Source organism: Sturnus vulgaris, chromosome 3, assembly GCF_052056855.1.
Source record: "Sturnus vulgaris isolate bStuVul1 chromosome 3, bStuVul1.hap1, whole genome shotgun sequence".
NCBI lineage: Eukaryota > Metazoa > Chordata > Aves > Passeriformes > Sturnidae > Sturnus > Sturnus vulgaris.
The window spans coordinates 52,493,207-52,517,725 of record NC_142245.1 but is presented as its reverse complement, the minus strand read 5'-3'; the positions used below and the strand labels follow the sequence as shown (position 1 = coordinate 52,517,725).

The 24,519-nt window shown below is 43.5% G+C and overlaps 1 protein-coding gene and 1 long non-coding RNA gene across 2 annotated transcripts in view; one reads left to right on the top strand and one right to left on the bottom strand.

Moving 5' to 3' along the window:
- The first annotated feature begins 328 nt into the window (after window positions 1-328).
- On the top strand, window positions 329-3,226 carry CITED2 (Cbp/p300 interacting transactivator with ED-rich tail 2). The gene is made up of 2 exons (XM_014879093.2): window positions 329-562; window positions 1,213-3,226. Exon 2 carries the CDS (start codon window positions 1,220-1,222, stop codon window positions 1,940-1,942), a length of 723 nt encoding a protein of 240 aa, XP_014734579.1. The 5' UTR covers window positions 329-562; window positions 1,213-1,219; the 3' UTR covers window positions 1,943-3,226.
- A 6,415-nt stretch (window positions 3,227-9,641) lies between these two features.
- LOC148224339 (uncharacterized) overlaps window positions 9,642-24,519 on the bottom strand; it is a 39,946-nt gene continuing 25,068 nt past the window's right edge. The window contains exon 4 of the long non-coding RNA XR_015802406.1: window positions 9,642-13,261. This is a non-coding gene — a long non-coding RNA (uncharacterized LOC148224339). The remainder of the gene's footprint in view (window positions 13,262-24,519) is intronic.

Genomic DNA, 24,519 nt, shown 5'->3' with positions numbered 1-24,519 from the left:
ATGCCCGGGTGCGGGGCCGGACGGGGCCGTGGGCGGCGGGAGAGCAGCCGCGGGGTGCGCGGGGTGTCGCTCCTGCCGCGGAGCCCCGCTTTGTTCCCGGGGGAGGCGCTGAGCGCGGGCTGCGCGGGCCCCTTCCCGATCCGCCTGGCCTCTTCCCGCGTGTCTCCGAACACGCGTGTGCCCCGCTGCCTGCGCGCGCGCGCTGGGTGTTGGGTGTTTGGGGATTTTTTTTTTTCCCTTTTCTTCCCCCCCTTTTCCCTCCCCCCCCCGCCCCTCTTGCTCCAGGTTTTACTTCTGGTTGCCTGTAAGGGTTTTGCTCCTCCCTTCTGAAATCCTATATTAGCCGCGGCCAAAGCCGTGTAAGGAACACAGCTCATTGTTGGCAAGTGCCGATGCGCCTCGCGGAGGGGCGAGAACCAGCTCCGGGGCTGCGGCAGCGATCGCGGCGCCGGTCACGTCAGCGCCGGGGAGAGGGAGCCGGAGAAGCCCTCTCTATGCTGGGTGACTCTCGCTGACTGATTCCACCGCCACCTTTGAGGGAGAAGAAGAAAGAAGCCGGGAGGTGAGTGCGGCGGTTCTCGTGGCTGGTGCCGGGTGTCCCTTTTGTGTGCAACAGGAAAAACGTGACTGTAGAAACACGCGAGGAAAGGTGTTTCTCAGCTGCTTGGCTTCATGTCCTTATCTGTGCATTACCAAAATTTCACCAAAATAATTGAGACTTAATTCGAAAAGTTGCTGACAGCGGCTAGGTGGGACTTGCCAATTCTTTGCTTGTTCCCCGCAAGTTAGCGAGAGTGCCGTGGGAATCCGCTGCCTTCGCGGGCGAAGCCGGGGGGCTTGGGCGGCTCCGGAGCGTGCGGGGAGGCGGCGGCGGTGGCCGAATGCGACGCTCCCCGCCGATAGGTATGCGCGACTTGGAGTAGGAAGGCGTGCTGCCCGCCGGATTAGCGGAGGGGACTGGGATTTTCGTTCCGCGGGCTCCCCTTTTATTTTTCCTTTTGTACTCCATGGTGGAGCCACTGTAGATTTTTGGGAGGTTTTTTGTTTTTTTTTTTTTTTTCCTTAATTCCCTCCACGGGGAAAGAGAGAGGACTGCAGGACCAGCGAAGTAATTTCTGCCAGGGCCAGGCTGATGCAGCTGGTCCGGGAGAGGGCGGCTGAATGTCCGAGGAGGGTGTATTTTCCTAATATATTCACACGCTAACTTTCCAGGTGAGCCATGGCAGACCACATGATGGCCATGAACCACGGGCGATTCCCCGACGGATCCGGCGGGCTCCACCACCACCCTGCGCATCGGATGGGCATGGGGCAGTTTCCGACCCCCCATCACCACCACCAGCAGCAGCAGCCGCCGCAGCAGCACGCCTTCAGCGCCCTGATGGGCGACCATATACATTACGGAGCTGGGAGTATGAACGCGAGCAGCGGGGTGAGGCACGCCATGGGGCCGGGCAGCGTGAGCGGAGGGCACCCAGCGGGCAGCATGCCGCCCCCCGCCCGCTTCAGCGGCTCCCAGTTCATGGCCCCCCCCGTCGCCAGCCCGGGAGGGCAGCTGAGCGCCAGCATGCAGCTCCAGAAGCTGAACAACCAGTACTTCAGCCACCACCCCTACCCCCACAGCCACTACATGCCGGACTTGCACCCCGGTAGCCACCAGCTGAACGGCGGCAGCCAGCAGCATTTCAGGGACTGCAACCCCAAGCACGGCGGCGGCGGCGGCAGCGGCTTGCCGCCCGCCGTCCCCCACGTCCCCGCGGCAATGCTGCCGCCCAATGTCATAGACACGGACTTCATCGACGAGGAGGTCCTCATGTCCTTAGTCATCGAAATGGGGCTGGATCGCATCAAGGAGCTTCCCGAGCTGTGGTTGGGACAGAACGAGTTTGACTTCATGACAGACTTCGTTTGCAAACAGCAGCCCAGCAGGGTGAGCTGCTGATTCATTTAAAACAAACAAAGGACTTTTATCGGTGCGAATGAAAACATTCCCCTAGACACGGTGTCTCACTTTTCAGGGCTTGAAAAGGTGAGAATCTGGAAAGCAGAGTCAACTATGCGCTTGTATAATTTTTTTTTTTTTAATCGCTGCCACTTTTTTTTCCTTTTTGTAGCTTTGTCACTCACCTCCCCTCCTGTAGTAATAATATCTAGCAAACTCTGCCTTTTTATGTTGGTTGCCCCCCTCCCGACCTCCCTCTCTTAATTTCCTCACAGTAACGTGCCCATAATTCCCACAGTGCCGGACTGTTAGATATTAATCTTGGCAAATTGCTTAATCTTGTGGATTTTGTAAACTATGATTTCCAATGACTTGAACTGCATTCAAATTCTGAGTGAACAGGGAAAAAAATTGCATTAGTTGGTTGCATGAACTTTGAAGGGCAGATACTACTGCACAAAAGCTGCCATCTTGCTTAATTTTTAACTATGCATTGCAGTGCAGACTAATTTTTTTTTTTTTCTGAATACGCTAAACTGGAAGCTTAACAGATGTGGGCCAAACCTTTCCAGATCAGGAAAAGTAATACTGTTACTTAAAAAGTCTGCTACCCATTCCCCCTCCCCCATATGTACAGACAATAATATGGTGTGGATGGAATGTTGACTAGTGGCAAACATTTCACAGATTTTTTTTTTTTTTTAATTTTGTTTCTGTCTTCAGCGTTTTGACACTGTGCTAATATAGTTTATTCAGTACATGAAAAGATACTACTGTGTTGAAAGCTTTTCAGGAAATTTTGACAGTATTTTTGTACAAAACATTTTTTTGAGAAAATATTGTTAATTTATTCTATTTTAATTTGCCAATGTCAATAAAAAGTTAAGAAATGCTTTAGTTTTTCTAGAAGTCATTTACCAGTATTTTTCTTCAAAACTCTTCCCCACTGTCCCTGGTAAGTAGAACATAACATCTATCTGTACAACCGTGTTGGTGTGCAAAAAGACATTCCAAGATAGAAACTACACTACACCCATATATATGTCATGGTGAACTCGGTAGGTGAGCGGGATTTGAACATACTTACAGCATAAAGCCTCATGCGTTACATTGTAATATGCCTGTCCGTGTGGTTTTCTGAAAAATAAAGTTGCCGAGGGAGCAACTTTTTTTGTGACTTGCCAACATACTTGCTTTAAATGTAGTTGTCCAGAGTTATGATGCATAAAGTATTTATTATATTTATCTATTAAACTTGTAATTTTATAAATCTGCTTTCATTTATATAGTAGACTTTGTTCTTTTGTATATTTGTTATCCATCCGGAAGAGCTATGTAAAAAGTGTGGGAAGGGAGGGTGGTGGGTGTCACCCTCTGCCTCTTTCTCACCTCACAGGAGATTGCTGCATCAATCCAGATCTGTGTGACACTGGAACCAGTTTCAGTTCATTTCCAGTGACTTAGGAGAAGGGGAATATATCATTGAAGTATTTCACAGTGGGACATCTCTGACCCCTCTCCCAGAAATTGCTGCCAACTGAAGCCACTGACACAAATCCATACAGGTCTACTTAAAATATATTGGAGAAAAATGCCCATTATTTCAAGGCAGCTGACATTTAGTGCCAACTGTTGCTGCCTCCTGCCCTCACTCAGCCTTTGGCAAAGCTCCTGCACAAGTTATTAGTTTGCTGAGGGCTGTGGGATCAGGACCCTAATAATACATGTAATCCTGTTTAGCCATGATTCCCAAGTTTGATAAAGGAGCAGTACCATTGAGCTTTCTTTTTGCTTACTTTTTAATCCATGTCTTCTGAATTAGGAAGAAAAACAGCATGGTGGATGTAGTTAAATTTTAAACCTGGTCACGTAAACAGGAGGATATCACCACACAATGGGAGCGTAAATAGCAGTGTTTTGAATCAAGCTGGGAAATTAAACTGATTACTATTTCTAAGATTGCCCCAGCTGGTGAGAAAAGTGATACTTGTACTTCTTTGCCTTACAGACACGAAGCGGCTAACACGTTTATGAATGTAAAAGAAAAAAAAAATTTAAAAAAAAGTAAATATTTAAGTATTAGCAAAGGTTAAAAAAAAGGAAGTGCATGTTTCTGGGAAAAACTGAGATGACAAAACGCACTCTGCAGGCAGTGACAGTCCATTCCTAGAAAACTCAATACCAAGAATTTTAAAAAAGCAGCCTTCTGGTTTCAGCCAGTGATTGCTAATGTTTTGTGACAGTAAATTTTACATCAAATGACAGTAAATCATAACTTACCAACTCACCAATAACATAAAAGAGTATTTAGAAGAATACAGCTGTAGTTTTAAGAGCCATTGCCCAATTTGCCACTATATAAATCCTTTTTCCATTTCAAGGCTGTTTGATCTGCACACATTTCATTGCCCTCTTCTGCGGGAGTTAGGGAGGGTGATTTTTCTGATTCTAATCAACTTCTTGTAAAACAGACTATCAAATTATGTGCATACCAAATTGCATAGATGTTTAAAGCCTCGATGATCTTCTAAAACCAAAGGGAATACTCTCACTTTAATGATAGGTACTTTTGCTTCATAAAGTTGGTTAAACAACAGCTTCTTCACAGTTGAGACATCACTACTTAAGTCTGTCAACATTAAATCCTTCCATGCAAGCTTTTCCAAGAGTAGGCAGTTCCACGGGCACACTGGTAGAGTATATTTGCGTACAACTCCGTGTGAAACTGAGAGTTGCTGCCTCTGAGTTACAGCAGCTACTGAAAGCACTGGCTTTGGGCAAGGCGTCGTCAAGGGGCTTTATGATTTCTTAAAAGTAGACCCTGGGGAAATTTGCCAAACAATCATATTGTCTGCCTGGTCCCTTTATTTCTAATGAAGAGTCAGATCCCAGTGGATAGCACAACTGTGGATTTTTTTATTCATTATATCATCTACTGAGCAATATTGGGGGCCTGACCCTCATCTTGCCGACATGAACCCCTTGGCAATGCTCCCACTGGCTCCCATGGCTGAGGCAGTAACAGGCTTTCAAGTAGGTTCTCTCTGTCCTCCACACTGCTTCGAAATAGACCGAAGTGATTTATTACTGGAACCCAGCGATTAGTGAAGGATGCACAGTGACCCAGTTCTGCAGCTCCTCACGAAGGACACTGCCGTCTCGCATCCCGCTAAGTTGCTGTCAGTACAGGAAACTTGACCTCTGTACTTTGGCTGTTTTTCAAGAACTTCCAACATGGTACATGAGATCTGCTCCTCTTTAAGCCACGGCCATAAATAGACGCGCTTCTTTATTTGGAAGGGAGATCAGCCCTAAGCCGGCCCGCCACGCAACGCGCGCTCGGTGGGAAATTAGGCACCGATTAACGCCGTCCTCGTCCTTGTTCCTCGGTAGTCAAGAACTCAGGGGTGGGCGCTGGGCTGGAGGCCGCAGGAGGGGCAGCTGCCCGCTCACCGAGGGCCCCAGCCGCTGCCCGCCGCGGGAGCCCCAGCCCGGTTCGGCCCGGCCCGGCCCGGCTCAGCGCGGCCCGGCCCCTCGGCCACCTGCGCGGGGCGGCCGCGGCGCCAGCGCGCCCCCCGGCGGCGGCCGCGCGCTCTGCTGAGGAGGCGGGGGCGCGGGGCCGAGAGCCGCCCCCGAGCCGGGAACCTCGGTGCTCGCCGCGGCCCGGGGCTGTGCCGGGCCGTGCTGGGCTGTGCGGGGCTGTGCGGGGCTGTGCGAGGCTGGGGGCTCGCAACGAGGCGTGCCGGGACACAGGAGGGGCACGGCTCTCAGCCACGACAGCCGAGCGAGTGTTTATCGCTGCCCTGCCCGAGGGACCCCTGGAGAGCCGTGGAGGGAGAGCCGCACCCGCGGACGGCGGCCCTGCCCAGCACCCGGCCCGGGAGGGGGGCGCGGGCCCTCCCGAAATTTCTCGGCGCGAATTTAGAAAAGAAGCACACAAACCTGGTGAAAACATGCCTGTTGGTCTCAGGTTCTGCTATTTAAAAAAAGGAAAAAAAAAAAAGTTATATAAACAAGGATTATCCCCTGCTTATCTTGTCTTGCTAGGGGGATTGGAAAATTCCAGCATCTGGATTTGTGGAGTTCCTCTCATTTGTTCCATTTTTTAGTCACACTTCTTTTTTTTTCACTTTTTCCCTAAGGAGTTGTTTTCTGCACTTGGTTGGATACAAAACCCTGTGGATCTCTGGTGGTCAGCCAAACGCTTGTGTCTGTGGAGCCCCACAGAAGTAGTTCATCAGGGCATAGGTGACTTCTGCATCAACATCTGGCTATAGGAGTCATCCTATTCCTACCTTGTTCCTGCCCCCTTCCTCCTGCCCTCTGCCTCTACTCAAGGGGACAATAAACCCTTGCATCAGAAACGCCAGTAAAATCGTGGGTCACAAGCATTGAGCAGAGGGAAATGAAGCCAGAAAAAGCAGTTCTTGTCCCTGACCCTACAGCTGTCCTTTTCAAAGCCTTAATTTCTTCAAAAATAATTCGGGTTTACTGCAGACAGGATTAAGAAATGCCAATGTTACAGATCTGGGCTACACACACTGACCTTAACCTGATCTATTTCTGTGTCATCACTCATAGGGATAGCAGTGTGAACAAGGACTAGGTAACATTGACAGGAGCTGTTCAAATGATAAGACAAAGTATTTTTTAAATAGTCTGGCAGATATGTTTGTCAGATAACAGTATGTGTGCAATAAAACTCAGATGAGGAATCAGAGGAATTTGGAACCCAAGGCAGCAGCATTTTCTCAGGATTTCATGTATTCTAAGTGCATCATTTTGTCAGTAGAGAGGAGGTGTTTTACATAGTTTATGAAAATATATTTACACATTTCAATATGGTGTCACTATTGTGCTCACGCGCAAGATAAAGCTGAGTCTTAGTAAATGCAACAATAAAGAGATACATCAAATGACTGAACAGATGAGCTGCTGTTATGGTAGGTTCTCTGTTATTCTCTTTGCCTAATTTTAGAAAAAATTTGCAACACCAGGTTTTCAATAGAGTTGGTTCAGTCCCTCTCCATCTGCTGTGCCTTTCCCCCTCTTAAAAAATTACAGAAGGCCAATTTGATCACAGGCCTGAAACAGATTTTGAAAGACTTATTTGCCATATTAAAACCAAGCAAAACATTTTCCACCTTATCAGACTTCGTGAAATGCTAACCACTTTTCACACCTTTTTTTTCCACTGGGCCATTTTGTTATCTCTCTTTCTACTGGGGTGTTCATTTGGCAACATATTACCTATTTTATAAGCAATAAAGTAAAATAAAAGAAACTTTCAGAATTGTCCAGTTCCTAAAACTGTGGCTGAAGTTATTATATTGAAGTTATGTGGCTGAACTGTGGCACCGTTATGTACTGTGCAAGTGCACAGCACTTCTTATGCTCAAGAGCTAATTATTCAGCAGATGATCATTGCAATAAGATGCTATGGGCAGTTTTGACCAAGAGCCTCCTAAGAATTACCCTGTGAGTTTTCTGCTGCAGGCTGATTTTCTAGCACTAGTGCACTGTGCAGGAGAGGGGGACATTTCTGAAAGTATATAACATGTCTTATCTGCCGCTATTCAAACACAAGTAACACAGAGTATTTCAGATTTTACTCTCTGTCTCTGCAAATACACATTCAAAGGCTTGATACTCAAAATCTTTTCTATTTACTTCAAGTTACATTATTTGGTCTAATAAGTGATATTATCTCTGTCTACAAACCTCGTAGAATTATATGCCCTCCATCAATTTTATATGAAGCAGAGTATGTATTTGAAGGCAGATATTAATTCCTAGGATTTCCCAATGACAGGGAAAACCACCAAGCTTCTGCACACATCTGCTTTGTACAAAAACTAAATAGTTATATTTTAGGTTCCTTTTAGGATTATAAGGGTTATATGGTTATATTTTGGGTGGCTTATCAGCAGGCTGCACTAAGGCTACTGTGTGATCCAACAAGAAGATGAAGGGCAAGGTTCAAATACAGGCATGAGGATGAATGCAAAGTCTTTTTAGTAGCAGGCAGAAAAAAATTAGTGACCATCACAGAGAAAGTTTTAGGGAAAGGTTCTGAAGACCAGTAAATCCTTAACCACATTATATGAACGGGTGCCTGTCAGTGGAGTGGCTGGGACAGGTTGGTTTTGCTCATCATGTCTGATATGGTGCAGCACTGTATGCCAGAAAGTGGAGAATTCGAGAAAACATGAGGTATTGAGGTGTTAACCTTCTTCATGGACCATTACTTACAAGAAAAACCTGAATTTTCTTAGGTGAATGTAAGTGAGCAAAGCTGCTGCTGAATGGAACCAAGGAAGTCTGCAGTTTCGAGCACCACCTTCTCTGCTCTTGAGGGTGGACACAGGATGCATGTCCCTGCTCCTGGACTGCAAGCAGGGAGCAGACCCATTCCCATCAGTTGTCACACTGGAAACCGTTGTAGCCAAAACATGGGCTTGAAGCCTGTGCTCAGTGCTGCTTCTAAAAATCACCTTCTCTCTTCTTAAATCCCTTGTAATACACTATCTCAGCTTTGGCTGGTGGGACTCTTTCAGTGGCCAGGAAGCACCACAGGCCTTGTGCTTCCTCATATCCTCATTCTGGTTTAATCAGGGCAAATGTAACCACTGAAAGTATTTGGGGCAGCAGCGTGTTTGCTTTGGGACGCACAGCCAGCCCATGAGGTGCATTATTGCAGCTGTGCCCTGGGATGGTAGGAGCGAGTGACAACTGGTCTGTCACAAGTCACCTTGTGGCTTTGCCCTATAAGGAAAAGAGCAACCTCTGAAAGGCATCTTGGTCCGCTCCCTGTCCTCCCGCTGCAGGGCAGCCCGCCATCCCATCGCCTCACTTCTTGGTCTCCGTCTGAGCTGTCGCTTTTTGAGACCTTGCCTGACATTTTAATTAAGCACTTTACATGAAAGATGCCAATGCATGCACAGATAATCACACAGATTTTTACAAGGAGCTGTTTAAATTGTTGATATTTACTTGGAATTGCTTAGTTTCAATTCACAGTTCCGGTATTGAAGAGGAGCAGTAGTTATTTACCACGACAGATAAAGCCTCTCTGTCAGAGTGCTGCGGAGAGGCTGCAGTACTGGGAGCTTGTAGCTAGGTGTAGCTGAAGCCCTGCCTTTCTTATTGATTAAAGTATTTAAAAGAGCAGCCTTTTAATTTGATTTATCGTATACATTTTAACTGAATGAATGTAGTCAGAATGAATAGTGATGGATGCTTATGGAGTAGAGCCTTTACCTAAGGCAAGAATTGCTTCTTGGCAATTCCACAATGCCTTCACAAAATTTAGATTAATACACACAGCAACTCTACCAGACTGATTCCTTTAGCCCAAACCTCTTAGTCCAGGGGTCTTTGTGACAGGGTTTCTTTTACACTTAAATATTGCAAGCAATGAAGTCCTTTATAAGAGGACTATGTTGTTTTCCCCCAAGCTCTGTTACCAAGGTCTGTGTTTAAAGGGCAAAGATTTCTGGCTCCACAGGAATCAGTGAAGCAGAGCCCTTCTAAACTCCGAAGTGGAGCTCAGTATTTTGGCCTAAGGAAGGAAAGGAGACTACTTTGCCTCTCCTTCAGATCTCTCCAGCTTCTCCAGCTCTTACTGTACATAACAACTTTGCCCTGAATGGTGTTCTCATAACTGTGATTGAAGATAAGGCAAAGTTCAAGAGGTACATTCTATTTTTTTTTTTTTTTTTTTTTTTTTTTTTTTTTTTTTTGGTGGGGTTGTTTTGTTTGTTTGTGGTTGATTTTGGTTTTGGACTTTTATGGTTAGCTTTCAAAAGACAGTGATCTTGAATGGTAAAGATTAACAGGACTTAACTTAACTTTATTATTCACCTGTGATTTTTTCCAGATACATTTTATAACCAAAATCTAGATCATTGATCTTTGGGTTCTGACCTAGGTGACTGCTTGGTCATTGAAGTCCAAGTCAAAAATCAAGGCCTGAATGATGGCTTATCCAGTAAAGCCATAGCCTTGGGATCCTTTTTTGGAGTGCAGGCACTACTTTATGCCAAAACTGCATACCATATTCTGAGTCTAATGCAGTTACTTCAGCTCCCTCAAAGTCACCCCACCAGATGCAGTGGGTCTAAAAGTGCTCAGAACACATTATTCATTTTAGGAGGACTAAATGTTGCTTGGTCAGGTTATACCATAGTAGTGTAAATTAGTCTTGGGTCTTTTAAGTCCTTCTTGAGAGTCTGGAGTGGTATTGCTGGAGACACTGCTGGATCAAGGTAAAGTGCTGCATGACCACAGCACTCCAGATGCAGATATGAACCATTCTCTCTAATCCCAGCACCTCATGTAACATGGTAATTTCAGATTGGATTACAACAGAATTTGCAATCATTATGATGACTGAGAGTCTATCTGATGTTCTCATTAACTTAATTTTAAAAATGTTGCATATTTGAGTGTAATCCTCAAGTGATGTTTGGGTCAAGAATGGATTAGAGTATATTCCCATATTTTGCTCTGACATTAATTTATTGGAGTTTATTACTGTGAAAATCATTCTGATAAAAAACTACCGTGACTTTCTGATTATCTTTTTCCTCAGCCTAAAGTGAAATAACTTGAAAATGTTTTCTTTCTTCATTTTGTGGGTTTTGTATCACCCTGGTAGCAGGTGGCCTTTAACTACTGAGAAGACAAGTAGATGGAAATGTGATTGACTAAAATTTTCCTAATTTTTTTCCTCCTTCCCAAAAATGAGCTGCTCCAAAGTGCTTGTCAGTGGCTTTGGTCAGTCTCTTTGATTGTGAGGAAATTGCATGTTGCTTTTTAAGGAAGCTTAAGTACATTCATGAATCATGTATGTCACATCTTCGGGGTATAGACACTTGTTTTCTGGTTTTTCTGCTAAAATAGCAAAGACATAGGTGTAGATAATATTTAACATCCAAACCAATTCACACTGCCAGTGAAGCATCCATTGTTATCAAGGAGATTTTGTACTTTCCATTAGAAAGGCAAGTTGCCAGCTTATACCTGCTTGTGCCAAGACTTACCAGATTCATGACTGCTCCGTGTTTGTTGCCTGAGATGGGTAATCATGCTGAAATGCTGCATGACTTTCTTCTTCCACTTTGTTGATGAAGGTTATGTGGAAGTTTGATGACCTGTGGGTATCCTTGATACCTGACAGTCTAGGAAGAAACTGGGTCATGGAACAGGACTTTGAAATTGATGGAGCCTCACAAGGACCCAGATAGTCAAATGTTAGTTGGTGACATAAAAGGAAAGAGAATACAGAGAAAATCAGACTTAAAAGAACTGTATTTTCTCTTTGCTTGCTATTGGCTGGCACATAAGAGGTTTCTTGGGGCCTTACTGACTGGTGTGCCCTCCAAAAGCTTTCCTCTTCAGGACTGACAAATAGGTGAGAAAGGATAGGACTAAAGACTGGTTGTTTTGGTTTTTTTTCTATTTTGTGGTTGGTAAAACAATCCACAGTCTTATGAATTGTGACTATCCTTCTTGTCTGCTCTGCTAGCTGATCTCCTAGAGAGAAAAGATGATGGCATGGAAGCCAACACTGAGAAGCCTGGAGGTACAACCAGACAGTAGGAGCCTGCAGCACCAGGAAAGCACAATCATGTAACAGAATGGTGGCTCTGGGTGACTTACTCACTATCTATCTTACAAGACAGATGAGAGACCAAATGATGTTGGGGGGGAAGGAAAACAAACTGAGGAAATATATATTAGTCATTAGAATAATGATATTACAGTCCTGTGATTTTGTTTGCATTCTCCTGTGTGAGTTGTCATAGTCACAACCTCTGAAATTTCTCAAGGATCTCACAGATGTTTTCTGAATTTAATGAAAAACAGAATTACACATTTCCATGGTCATGTGGACTACAGTTCCTTTGTACAGGAATAGATTAGATAGGTTAACATTTAGGCTCTTCAGTCCTATATTTATTTAATTTAGCCCTCCTTTGTTAAAAGCAGTGTGGATTTTAGACCATCTTTGCTCAAGCTGACTGGACATTCACGTGAATTTGTCAACCCATGTAAACTCTTTGCAGAAAGTGAAGGCACCTAAAGCACACAAGACATGGAACATTTTTGTGAGGTGGACTTCCCTTTCACTCTAAGTATGCAACTCTAGTCCTCCTGTATTAAGCAAGCATGCCACAATTAAAGTACAAAAGAATCTGAGCACATCTTGTTCCTATCTGCGTGACCTTGGGCAAGTCCTTATTTATTGTGCATTAACATGTAACACTTTATGTCTCCATTTACCCTTTCAGATAATGAGTCCAATGTGCTTTTTGCAGTTCACTGCTGCTTGATGTTGAAGTTACTTAATAGGTTATATTACAGTCTTGCATGCAAGCTACTACACAACTGGAAAACACTGGAAGCCACAGAAGCAAACAGTAACTAGTGATGTATCTTGCAATGCCACAGAAACACAGGCAATACTATAGATTGCCTGATAATGAGTTTCCAAGTGAACTAAGTGAATTGTTCTCTCTGATTCCAAGTGGGGGGCTAAATAGCTAATTTTCTTCCCTTAGTTCAGCAATTCCCCATACTCCAAATAGTTTGAGAGTCTCAAATTACATAACTGCTCTGAGGCTATTGAAAAACCCTGAGATCTGACCCATCCTCTCCTTTAGAATGCTGTTAGAGGAAAAACACTCTTTAAATTCATAGTAATAGAGTTTTGGAGACGCATCTGAACATACCTAAGGCAAAATATTATGTATGTATGTATCTGTCTGTATACTCCTATTCAAGTCTGGAATCTAAATTAGAAACCAAATTGCCTTTCTCAATAAATATGGCTTGCATAAGCCTTTTGTGTACACAGAATGAAGATTTACTATATCCAACAAGTTGGGGACATTGGTGCCACCTCTTGTATTTGTCTTTCAGCTTAGTAAAATATGAAGCTCGCTCTCACCTGATCTTTTCTTTCTTCATCCTTTCATCTCTTGGGTTCTCTTTTCTTCTTTTTTAATTTGGTCCCACAAATGTTATATTTCATAAGGTGCTTCTGCATAGCTAGAAAACCCTTATAAAAATTCAATTGACACTGTTTCACAGTTCTGATCTGCCAGTGCCAACATACCTCCTACATCCTTTTGCGTTTTCCATGTAGAGATTCTCTTTCCATGCAGAGATTCTCTTTCCATGCATGCCTTAAAATAGGTCATTGGTGTTTACATCAGCAGCAGTTTTAGACATCACAGAGTAATGCTGTCAGTTCTGTTGATCACAGGATCATTCAGTCTGAACGAAGAGTTCATTGTCCACCCCATCATTATCCTATAAAAGAAGATCCTCATTAGGACTTATTTCACCATCACTGTCTCTTATTTTCCTGCTTCTTTCAACAGATCTTTCTCTTTCACCACAAATGTTCCCCTGATTTCCAAGCATCATTTATCTCAATCTGTGTAATTTTCATCGTGTCAGCCTTAATCTTTCCTCCAGTATTCCTAGACAGGTTAGTCATAACCTCAGTGTTGTTCAGTCCTCTGCCCCCCTCAGCTTCCTTATTTGCAGAATTGGGACCTTTTCAGAGAAAGATGCTTGGCTTCAATTATGAGATGCTTCCCTGCCTATGTACAGCTGAGAGATTCAAGCCTTCAATTTCTAATTTGCTTTATTCTCTCTGCTGCTCACAAGCAGGTGCTGCTTGGGAAATCAATGACAGTTCCACACACGAAGCAGCTGCAGGACTGAGCCTTTAATGAGTCTTTTCCATTTCTAATTTTATAAGCCAGTTCTAGCAGCAATCTAAAATAAATGATACATATTGATAACGAAACCGATGCAAGTGAACATTACTAGCACATGGAAGGGTTTAGAAAAGGGAGGAAAAGACAAAGACAAGTACCTTTTACAAAGTAATTCGGTCTACATTATCATGCCAGAATAGATCATTTCTTCTCTATAACTCACCCTTGACCGACATACCCCTGGCATTTAAAAGACTTCCCAATTACATTTGATATGCAATTTACAGCATGATCACATCTGAATTGGGCCCAGAGATTTCCCCTGGCAGGTACAGAAAAAGCTTGGGATTGATGGTTGACTTGGCCCAACTCTGTTCCCAGAGGGTGTTGATAGAAGATAATTTCAAGCTAGAGGATTATCATTTTCAAATGAAATTACATTACAAAAATATATTGTTTCAGGATTCAGTACCTTCTTCAAGTTTCATGCTAGATTTGTGTTTGCTTATAATGGTGTAAATCAGCAGTAACTTCACTGCAGTACCAGAATAACTAGAAACAGCTAATACTGCTCTTTCCCTTCCCAATAAATTACCTTTATATATTGGAGAAGAGTTATTTTCAAACTGCTGATATGCATTCAGGTGTGACTGCATGCCTCACCTGAGGGTTTTCTTTACCTTTTGTGTGATTTTTCAAGTGGAGCTATTCTAGACTCTGCCAAATTTTCCCAGTAGCACATAGCATAATGTATTTATGTAGAGTCTGTCTCTTGGGCAAGCTGAAGCGGTGGAAATTGCCGGAGAAAATTGAAACCCTGATAATTGATTTTGCTAGCTCTTAAAGTTTCAAAAGACTTGAATCTTTCCAAGAATAAATCAAAAACTGTTCAGTAGCAGACCGTGGGGATTCCCTCCAGATTCTTAGAGTGGTTTCCTTGCTACAATGCAGAAATTATATTCTTACTGATGTAGATTAAGAATTAAATTATTTGCTTAAAATAGTTAAGTCTGTTGCCTATTGGGGTTTTCTGTGTCAGCTAATTTGGCTGTGTTATTAAGTGCCATTGGTAGCCAGGATCTTTGAGCGCTGGAAGAAAAAAATGTGGCAAGCATTAGGTATATGACAAACCCTTCAGGCCATAAAATCTTATTAGAAGGCAAATCACAACCTTCCAACCCTTTTGAGATTGATGTGGAGCTAGGAAATCTGTAGAAAATTGATATAGTGTGGAATGTAAATATTTTACTCTCCCTCCCCTCCTTTTTTTTCACATTAACACAGGACTAAACAGGAGAGAAATTATTCCCAAGAGACTACCATAGAAAATGTCCTATTGGTCCTGGTGTTTACAGCGTTTCTATCAAAGTAAATTAAACCCAGTGGAGATTGGTCTTGACAAACTTTTCATTGGAAAATCATAGGACTCTCCCAACACTGGTTTAGTTGTAGGTGCCAATGGCAGAAAAATACTGCCAGATTCAGCAGCCTTCTGACTTTACATATCACTGTGCTTCTGTGTCTCAAGACCCATTATGAGGGTTCTTTCCAAATTCTAATTATATGTTTTATGTTTATAGGCATTTCTAAATTCTTCATCAACACTATACTTGCATTATATATTTTACATGCCTGCTTGTTACTGTATATTATCATGTTGTAAATATATTATATTATTATGTAATTACATAAGTATATTATGGTCACAGTTAAACAGAACAGGTCAATGTTATTTCATAGAATCACAGAATCATAGAATGGTTCAGGTCAGAAGGGACTATCTAGTTACAACTTCTCTGCCACAGGCAGGGACACCTTCCACTAGACTAGGTTGCTGAAAACCCCATCCAGACTGAACCTGAACACTTCCAGGAATGGGGCATTTACAACTTCTCTGGGCAACCTATTCCAATGCCTCACCAACCTCACAGAAAAAAGAATTTCTTCCTCATATCTCATCTAAATCTAGCATCTCTCAGTTTGAAGAAATTGCCTCTTATCCTATCACTATCTGTCCATGTAAAAAGTCGCTCTTTCTCATTTTTATAAGCTCTCTTTAAGTACTGGAAGGTTGCTAGAAGGTTTCCCCAGATCTTCCCTTCTCCAAGCTGAACAACCCCAACTCTCTCTTTTCATTGGAGAGGTCCTCCCACATTTTTGTGGCCCTGCTCTGGACTTGCTCCAACAGGTCCACACCTTTTTTGTGCTGAGCTGGGGAGGTGGGGTCTCACGAGGGCAGAATGGAGGAGGAGAATCACCTTCCTTGACCTGCTGGCCATGCTGCTTTTGATGCAGCCCAGGATGTGTTTGGCCTTCCAATGTTGTTTATAATATAATTGACTGAAATAGTAGTATTATAGCAAGTGGTTCTGTCCCTGCACACTATAATTTGAAAAACCTGTATCTGTCAAAAAAATAGACCAAAAACTGTTCAGGATGAAAGCCATGAAAAACTCATTCAGATTCTTAGAGAAGTTCTGCACAAGAGTAAAAAAATTATACTCTCACTGAAACAGATCTGGCACTGAAGTAGCAGACCATGGCAGTCCACTGAAGTCTGCATCCCTGTGTGTGACAGGACTGGGAATGCTAGACTCCAAATTTTCTACTGCTGCTGCAAGCAGGGTCCACTGAAGTCTGCATCCCTGTGTGTGACAGGACTGGGAATGCTAGACTCCAAATTTTCTACTGCTGCTGCAAGCAGGGTCTCATGGAGCAGAGCAGCTGCAAGTTGCAGAGGGGTGCAGACAGCCCTTTCCTTGCCAGTGCAGAAGGCAGGAGAACCTCTGCAGCCTCTTTGAATTCTGTGAAAAGACTGGCCTGCAGGACAAGCCAGTCTGTATGACTGTTAGGGGATATTAGGGCTTCTGCAGAAACTCAGTGTTCAGTTAGGTGGAAGAAGAACTAAGGCTTGCCACTGCTTGTGGTGAAAAAGAAACTCTCAAAACTTTTTTGAAGTGGTTTTAACCAACACAGTGTTGCCTTCAGAGCTGGCATTTTTTTAAAGCCTTTGAGCATTTGAGAGATTCTAAGCATGAACCATCAGTCTTTCACCTAAACTATCCCCAGGGATACATACAGAAAACATACAAAATTCCCAAAAGCAACATTAGTGCTGGAGGGAGTGAGGAGAGCAGGGAGTATCAGCAGGGAAGAGCTGAATGTTGCATCTGTGGAAAATGGCCTAGGCAAAGAAGGGAAAAGGTATGTCAGAGGAAGATAGGAAGGAAACCCAAAAGCTTCAATAGCATTGACTTAATGATGAACTTGTCCTTCCATTTGGTAAGGCTGAACACATTTAATATTATATAGAGCAAATGACAAATACAAGTAGAAAATTTTTTCCTCCCCTGGGAAGTCTATCCTTCAATAGATTTGTGTTAATGATGATTACATTCAATCCAGAAATAGACAGTATGTTTGTGATATTCTGTATGACCTCTGTGGAAATGCTACTGTGCAACAAAGAGAGCGTAGGGTTATTGATATGCAATCCAGCTCATAGCTGAACATACCTGTAAAATAAACTCAGTTTCTTTCCTGCAAATTCTCAAGGAGCCCTCTAGCTTTAATGTGAGGAAGCTACATTTCTCCTCTTTCTCATGAATTGGAAATTATTTATTTCTCTTCCCCAAAACAGGGACATGAAATGCCTAAAACATTGCAAAAGCTGAAACCTCAGACACTGTGCAGGCTTCACAGAAAGCGTTTTCAATCCACTCTCTCCTGAGCCAGCCAGATGTAAACATCCCAGCATGCAGAATCCAAATGTCAGTCAGTTGGCTGTCCTCAGCACGTCAATTGCCTACATGGCAGTTTCAACACACTCCTCTAAATTTCTCTGAGTTTCCCTTTCCGTTCCTAAGACAGTTATTTCAACTCACAGCTCAAAATCCAGGAGATCCCTTTTGATCTTCTGAAGCTACACCCACATGCTCCCCACAAACTTAGTAATACTAATTTTATCTGCTCCTTTCTCTTTCCTGACTCGACCACAGGCTGTTGTATTTACTTGTATATTTAGGAACAACTCAGAATATGTAGTTTTGTACTACTTGTAGCTGATTTTTATAATAATAACCCCAACTATTCCTGTTATCAGTATGCTGTGATGTCTCAGGGACATGACCAAGTTCCCAGTGCCCAGTGAATCCCATCATGTCATTCGAGCTGTGATAAGGGTTCCCATGCATGCTGTCAGGCTGTTGCAAAAACGAGCTGACACGTAATAGCTTTAATCCCAGTGAAAGAGAGCCTTGCGTTTACCAAGGAGTGAGAATATGCCAGAGTAAGTTTCTGCAGCTCAGCTGTTACTTAGCTCCTTGGTAGCTCAGTTGTGCATTTTGATCTCAGAGCTGATTTTATTTCAAAAGAAAAATGAATAGGGACTGGAACAGGAGAATTCTTTAGTCAAATCAGGAGGAGCACAAAGAGCCCATACAAACTCTCTTATCTTCGCTGGTATTCTGATCTCTCACACCTCCCTGTCACAAACATCCCCAGAGTTTTATCTTCTCTCAAAACACATCCAGCCAGTTTCCAGCCCTCTCCCAAAGATTTTCTATAGCAGCCCCTGACTTTGCAAGCTCACTCCTTTTCGTTACCCCTAAAACAGTGACTTCCTTAGGAATGCTACCAAGCCACCACAAGTGTCTGAAGAAAACTGAAAGAACAGAAGCCACAATGCCCATGCATCCCCAGATTATAGGAACTGCTTTTTCCAAGTAGAGAAATAAGACTAATGAGAACCACCTCAAGTGTGAACTTTTTGCCCCACCATCTCCACAAATATAGCAAGACCTTTAGTCCGCTCCAGTAAAAGTCTGAGGTGCTGCTAACATATGGACTATTTCTGAGCTAGTACTTCATACTGAGCTGCTTTCTCTGACATCCCTCATAAATCAGGCACAAAGCATTTCTGGTTCTTCTGTTGCCATGAACCGGTTTGAAGGCTTACTCCATATCATTATAGTATACATTTATTTTGCCACCTTTTGTTCTGAGCCTCTTTGTTTTTCATTGGAGACCAAGTCTCATTTCTCTTCTCATAGCCCTGGCTGCCACTTCCAGTACCAGCCTATCATTTCTCTATTGTTTGCATATCTGTGCATCGGACTGACCTACATCTCCTTTTAGAGAGTAGGTAGCAGATGGTGCTTAGGCAATGTGGCATCTCAAGATGGTCCTTGAGTGGCTTGTGGGTCACAGAAGTGGCAAATGCTGGTTGCTGCATAAGCAGTGTGCAGCTGAGCTCCCTGGGGAGTGCTCTGCTTGTTTGTATTAACAATTTTGGGCCAACATGAGCCAGCACAGTCTCATGCAGAAAGTAGGTCAGGCAGGTTATCTTGGCTGCAATATTTGTTTGGGAGCTGCTGGGATCAGGGGGGGCAGCTACACCACTCACCTCTTTTAGCATTGCTGCCCTAATAGAAAAGTGGGTCAATTCAACAAAAGAGCACCATGGTGGTTGGCACAGGAGCATTGTCCTGTGAGGAAAGTTTGGATGTTCAGCCTGGAAAAGGGACAGCTTTGGAGGAGATTATCAAGAAGATGGAGACAGGGTCTGTATAGGGGTGTAAAGCAGGAAGACGAGGCAATAGGCACAAGCTGGAACAAAGGAACAAGGGAACTTCCCTTGTTCCAGCTTATGGGTAGAAAAGGAAACTTTTTCAGTGCCATGACAGTCAAGTCAGATAACAGGCTTCCCAGAGAGGTCATGCAGTCTCCATCCACGGAGGTTTTAAAGACTAATTTAAAGCCCAGAGAGACCTAGGCTGAGATCACAGCTGAGCCTCCTTTAAGCAAGAGCTTGAACTAAAGACGTCCTGTGGTCTCTTCAAGCCAGTGAGTGTATGATTAAGAATCAGTTTGTTTTTAACAAATCCTGCCCAAATCTCAGGGCAAAGAGAAGTCACAGCTGAGAGTTCACATTATGGAAATCCATCCCAGTCTTTGTGGTAGACACAGAAAAATTCAACCAAGTTCGACCAATCCATAGTCAATACAGACAAATTTCACACAGCACAACGCCTCAAGTCATTGAGGGATTAAGACTTAAATTTGAAGGGTAGCAGCTGTGTAAGTATCCTTCCTTTATTTTCTCTTTCTGAGGGCCCAAGTCTCTAATCTCTCATGCTATCTCTGTCAGAGCAGGGAATAGCCAACATAGCTGGCTCCTGCTGCCAGCCAGCAGGCAGCTTCCCCTGCGCCTATCAGAGACGGTCCCTGCACAGTGCGCACTCGGTCCCTGCACTGTTTGCTCCTCCTGTGTCATTCCGTCCTTCCCTCCTCACTTGGTCTTCCCGTCCCTCTTCCCTCAGTGGCAGGATTACAGAACCAGTGTCCTGTTGCTGGCGTGCCCTTGTCTGAGCTTTCTGCCCGACTTTTTTCCTCTGCTCAGCTCTTCTCTTTGCTCGGGTAAGTCTGATGAACAGCTTCCTTGCTTGTCACTGCTTGGTGGCATGGCACAAGGGCTTTGATGTAAGTACTTCCCTTTGGGAGCGCCAACCTGCTGTTTTCTAGGAACAACCCTAGGAAAGTCTGGGCATTGTGTGACATCTGAGGAAAACAGGGAGGTATCCAAGGTTGTTGGTGAAAGTAAGAAATTCTTCTCTTAAGAGTGATCAGAGAAATTTAAGATTACTTTGGTAGTGCTTGTGGTGAATTGAGACTGGGGGCCATATGTGGTCTGCCACAACAGTCAGTGGTCAAGATTCAGATGCCACATGAGAGGTGAGGCACGAGGCTTCAGAAAGCCTCCAAGTCTGGTTCTGAGCCTGTATGGAAAACTGCCACGAAACCTCAAAATTTTGTTCAGTTTTGTACCAGAAAATTGCACAGAAATCATAAAGCTATTCAAATGCAGTGGGCAGCCAAAACAGCTGGTTTTATCTCTGCTTTTTAAAGTAACACCTGGTGCAGTGTCTATCTAGACTGTAAGAAAGTACTTGTATTTTTCTGGAGGGTGATCAGAGCTACAGTAGAAAGGGCAATTCTAGACTTTAATGTTTGCTGCTTTGAGGTGTCACTGCAGACCAATCTTGTATTATATAAAGATAAAAACTCAGATGGTATCAGCATGTGTTGGCTGGGGCAAATATATGTAAAGCTTTGTTTTAGAGAAATGTGTGTATGTGAACTTTGAGCATAAAGTGCTAAATACCATCACCCATTTTAGAAGAGCTTAAAATAGCTCCTGGCTGCAGAGCAGGTGCCATGTGTCCTTCTGCTGAATACATGGGGATGCAAAAGCTAAATATAGACCAGTCTGTAGACCCTCTAAGGTTCAAGCTGCAAGAAGGAAATCAGAAAGCAAATCCCATGAGAAGGAAGGGGAAGCACACTGTTTATAAAAGATAAACAAAAGTCTGTGACAGTCTTCAAGGCAGCCTGCAAGAAGAGTCAAGAAAAAGACGTTTAATTTGTGTTTTGGTTGTGCCAGGAGGGCTCCTGGGCAGCAGTGTCAGCTCCCAGCAGTGGAGAGGGGGGCTGGCACACCCCAGCACAGGAACAGTTTTCCTAGCAGCAGCGAGATGGCTATTGCAGCTCTGCTAAATCAGTCAGTGGCCCTTGCCTACTAACCTTTTACTTTGAACATACTGTCTCTTTTCAAAGCACACTGAAGGTAAATTGTGCTGTAAATGTGAAATATTAAGGGATATAGTTGCAGACAAACAAACTCAGCATGTAACCAGATTGATCTGGGGCACACACCTTTTGCTGTTGCCTCTGCGTGCAGCTGTGGCTATGCTGTGTGCTCAGCTCTGCTGAAAGCTCCATTACTGTCCTGAGTTATCCCAAGTTCTTAACAGAGGAAGAAGGAGAATGGAGAGGAGTTTTTCTCACAGTGGGGAGGCAGCAGCACCCTCTGGCTCTTGGGGGTGTTTCCCACTGAAGGAGAGGAGGATCACAGTGACTATTTGTAGGCAGCAACCACAAGTGTCAAGTTTCCATCTAAAACGCCAGAGCCAAGAAAGGTGCTGATCTCACAGCTGTGGAACAGGTCCAGGATTTGGGAATGCAGGAGGAAAAGCATAAATAAGATGCAATGCTCAAACTCAGTCAGACTGGTCAGTCCTCCCCCTTGCCATAAAACAGAATAAGGCTGTGTTGGAAATTCAGATGCCTAGAGGCAACAGTAATGGTACTAGGAGTTGCAAAACTGGAAAGGTGGCTAGTGTAAAATTGGGCAAGTCTGAAAAACAAGGAATTCCTCTTCTGGACTCAGTCACCTTATTTTTAGGCATTACTGTGTATAAGAGTGTAATGTAAACAATGACTCTTGCTGAAATTGGCACCAAAAGTCTTTTATGGCTTGATAAGGGAGAATTCCTCGTGCACATCAAGGTTAAGCAGGCTAGAGTTCAAGGGAGGACTGGGGCCAGCTGCAGTAAAAGCGCCCAGCATCAAAGGCTGTAAGCAGGCAACTCTCCAATACTGTGACTCTCTCAACATAAGCTGCAGTGCTGTGGAATCTGTTGTGCAAAATAAGGTACAGAAGTCTTCACAGGCATTATCTTTGTGCTGGAAAGCAATTTTCAGACCTCTGGTTTAGCCCGAGGAAGAAAAAATAAAGCATTAGGATATTTATTTGTGTGTGCATATACAGCTCCCAGTATGACCCAGCAGGTGGGCACCTTTGGGTTAGAAGTTCATTGCTGTGTATTTCTGGGGTTCCTGCCTGCTCACCATTCTGGGCTGGTGGGTAGAAGCTCAGACGATGTGAATTGCCATGTTTCAGACTGATTATAACTAATCCCTTTCTAGCCAGGAATGTATGTTAGGGAAGATTGTAAACATCTTGTGCCCTTGATTCTAATCACCCAGTTTCTCTTTCATTCACCCATGTTTTTCCCTTGTTACTGAGACACGTCATACACCGATCAATTGCCACTGTGGATTTAAAGCCTACAGTATTTGGAGACATGCTTTGTGATTCCCATATGAGGAAACCTTTAGTCAGACAGTATTACTACGAGTGATGAAGTGGGGAGGGAGCCAAGGGAGAGAGTCGGGGTACAGAGAGAACATTAACTTGAGCCTTCTTACAAAGAGCAGGAGATAGTCAGAAAATAAATTAATATATGGAAATTGAGCATTTTGCAGTCCTGCTCTCCCTCTGTGATTGACATATTACAAAAAACAGCTATTTAAATTGGGATATACTTTCTGAGAGTTTTATTCTGCCTAAACAAGAGCTGGTTGTCCTGGGTTTTCTAGCTGATTGATTGCCAACTGCCAATTAGTTGAAATTAATGATTGCAACAGTAAACACTAGCCTGAACATGTCAGAGATAAACACGTATTTTGTGGAGTGTCTAGCTTAGCCTTTACAATACTCTTCCTGACCTTGAATCAGTTGGCAGTCAATTAACTCTAATTTAAAAGATTCACAAACAAGAGGTTAACATTTGTGCTATCTGGAATTATTTACTTAAATTACACATATAGGGTCTAATTTTTCAATGTAAATTAAACTCGATATGACATAAAATCAGATCAATATAATTTTACAATCATTTTGCAGTGATATAATGACTGTGCCCCAAGGACTAAGGAAAGAATGGGATGTGATTGTGTGACAGGTCTGTGAGACCAGGTCCAGATGCATTCCTGAGCCATTTTTGCTGGCAAGTTGTATCTATGGGTGGACTTCAGGGACATGGATTTATAGCTAATAGTTTTCAAGCCCTTCCTGAGCCCACTCAAAGCTTTTGATTATTTACTTGAGAGATGATAATTCATTTCACTATCTTATCTGCAAGCCCGGTCATATAGCTAGAAAATCAAATCTTGAAAAATGTTGCCTTAGTGATGGCCATCACTGCACTGCCAAACATCACTTTGACTGGGGAGATTTTAAGAACACTGCATCATTTATTACAGTAAATTACATCTCTCTTATCATATAATGCCTTTGGTCATGTTAGTTTACAATTTTGAAAGCTGTAGAAATTTAGACACTATAGAAAATATATGTTGCAGCCTGTTTGAACAGGGAACAAAATACTCTTCCCAGTTAGCTCCATGTGTTCAAAGTCTTCTTAAAAATAAGAAAGCAACCACTTCCGATGCTGGAAAGAACCAACCAAGCAAGCTTCTTCCCCTCTTTCTTCTCCACTGGCACCATTGTAAACCATATTATTAAGGAGAGGAACAAAAATCAGTCTGGAAAAGAGGGAGAAAGGACTCATGGCTGGAAAGAGTACAGAGTCTGCAGTCAAGCAGCAGTGGGGGTTAGTTGCAGATCAAAGTCCAGCTGTGCACCCCACACGTCTGCACTACTTCAATGAGGGCAACACAGAGGTGCCAGCAGCCTCTCCCTCTGAGAGGAAGGGGGCCTTCACTGCTGTGAGTTTTCCTTGTGCCCAGGATGCTCTTGCTGACAACCTCATTATCAAGTCCTGGGTAGGCCAGAGCAGGAACACAGATACGCTGGGGGCTCTGCATTTGCCTGGCTGAGAGCAGCTGCTCAAAAATGCGACAAAACAAAAACTTCCCTTTGCAAACTGGGAATAAAGTAGCTGAAATTCGCCCCACAAAACACCATGGACTATCAAACTATGTTATGTGTGGCTGGGTTTATTTCACTGTGATTTATTCTGTAGTTTGTTAAAGAAGCTGTCAGCAGCATGCAGCAAGTACAAGAGAAGGGTGTTTTTAGAGCTGTTACTCTTATTCTTTGCTGTTATTGCGATGGTACCAAACCATGTCTCTTGTAGATCAAGCACCATGCTGGGCTTTCCAAGGGCATAGTGCAATTTTCAGTACACCAGTTTCATTTTAAGTATTTTTCATGATTAGTGACTTAAGATGTGCCAACAGGAGAGAAACAGGAAATGA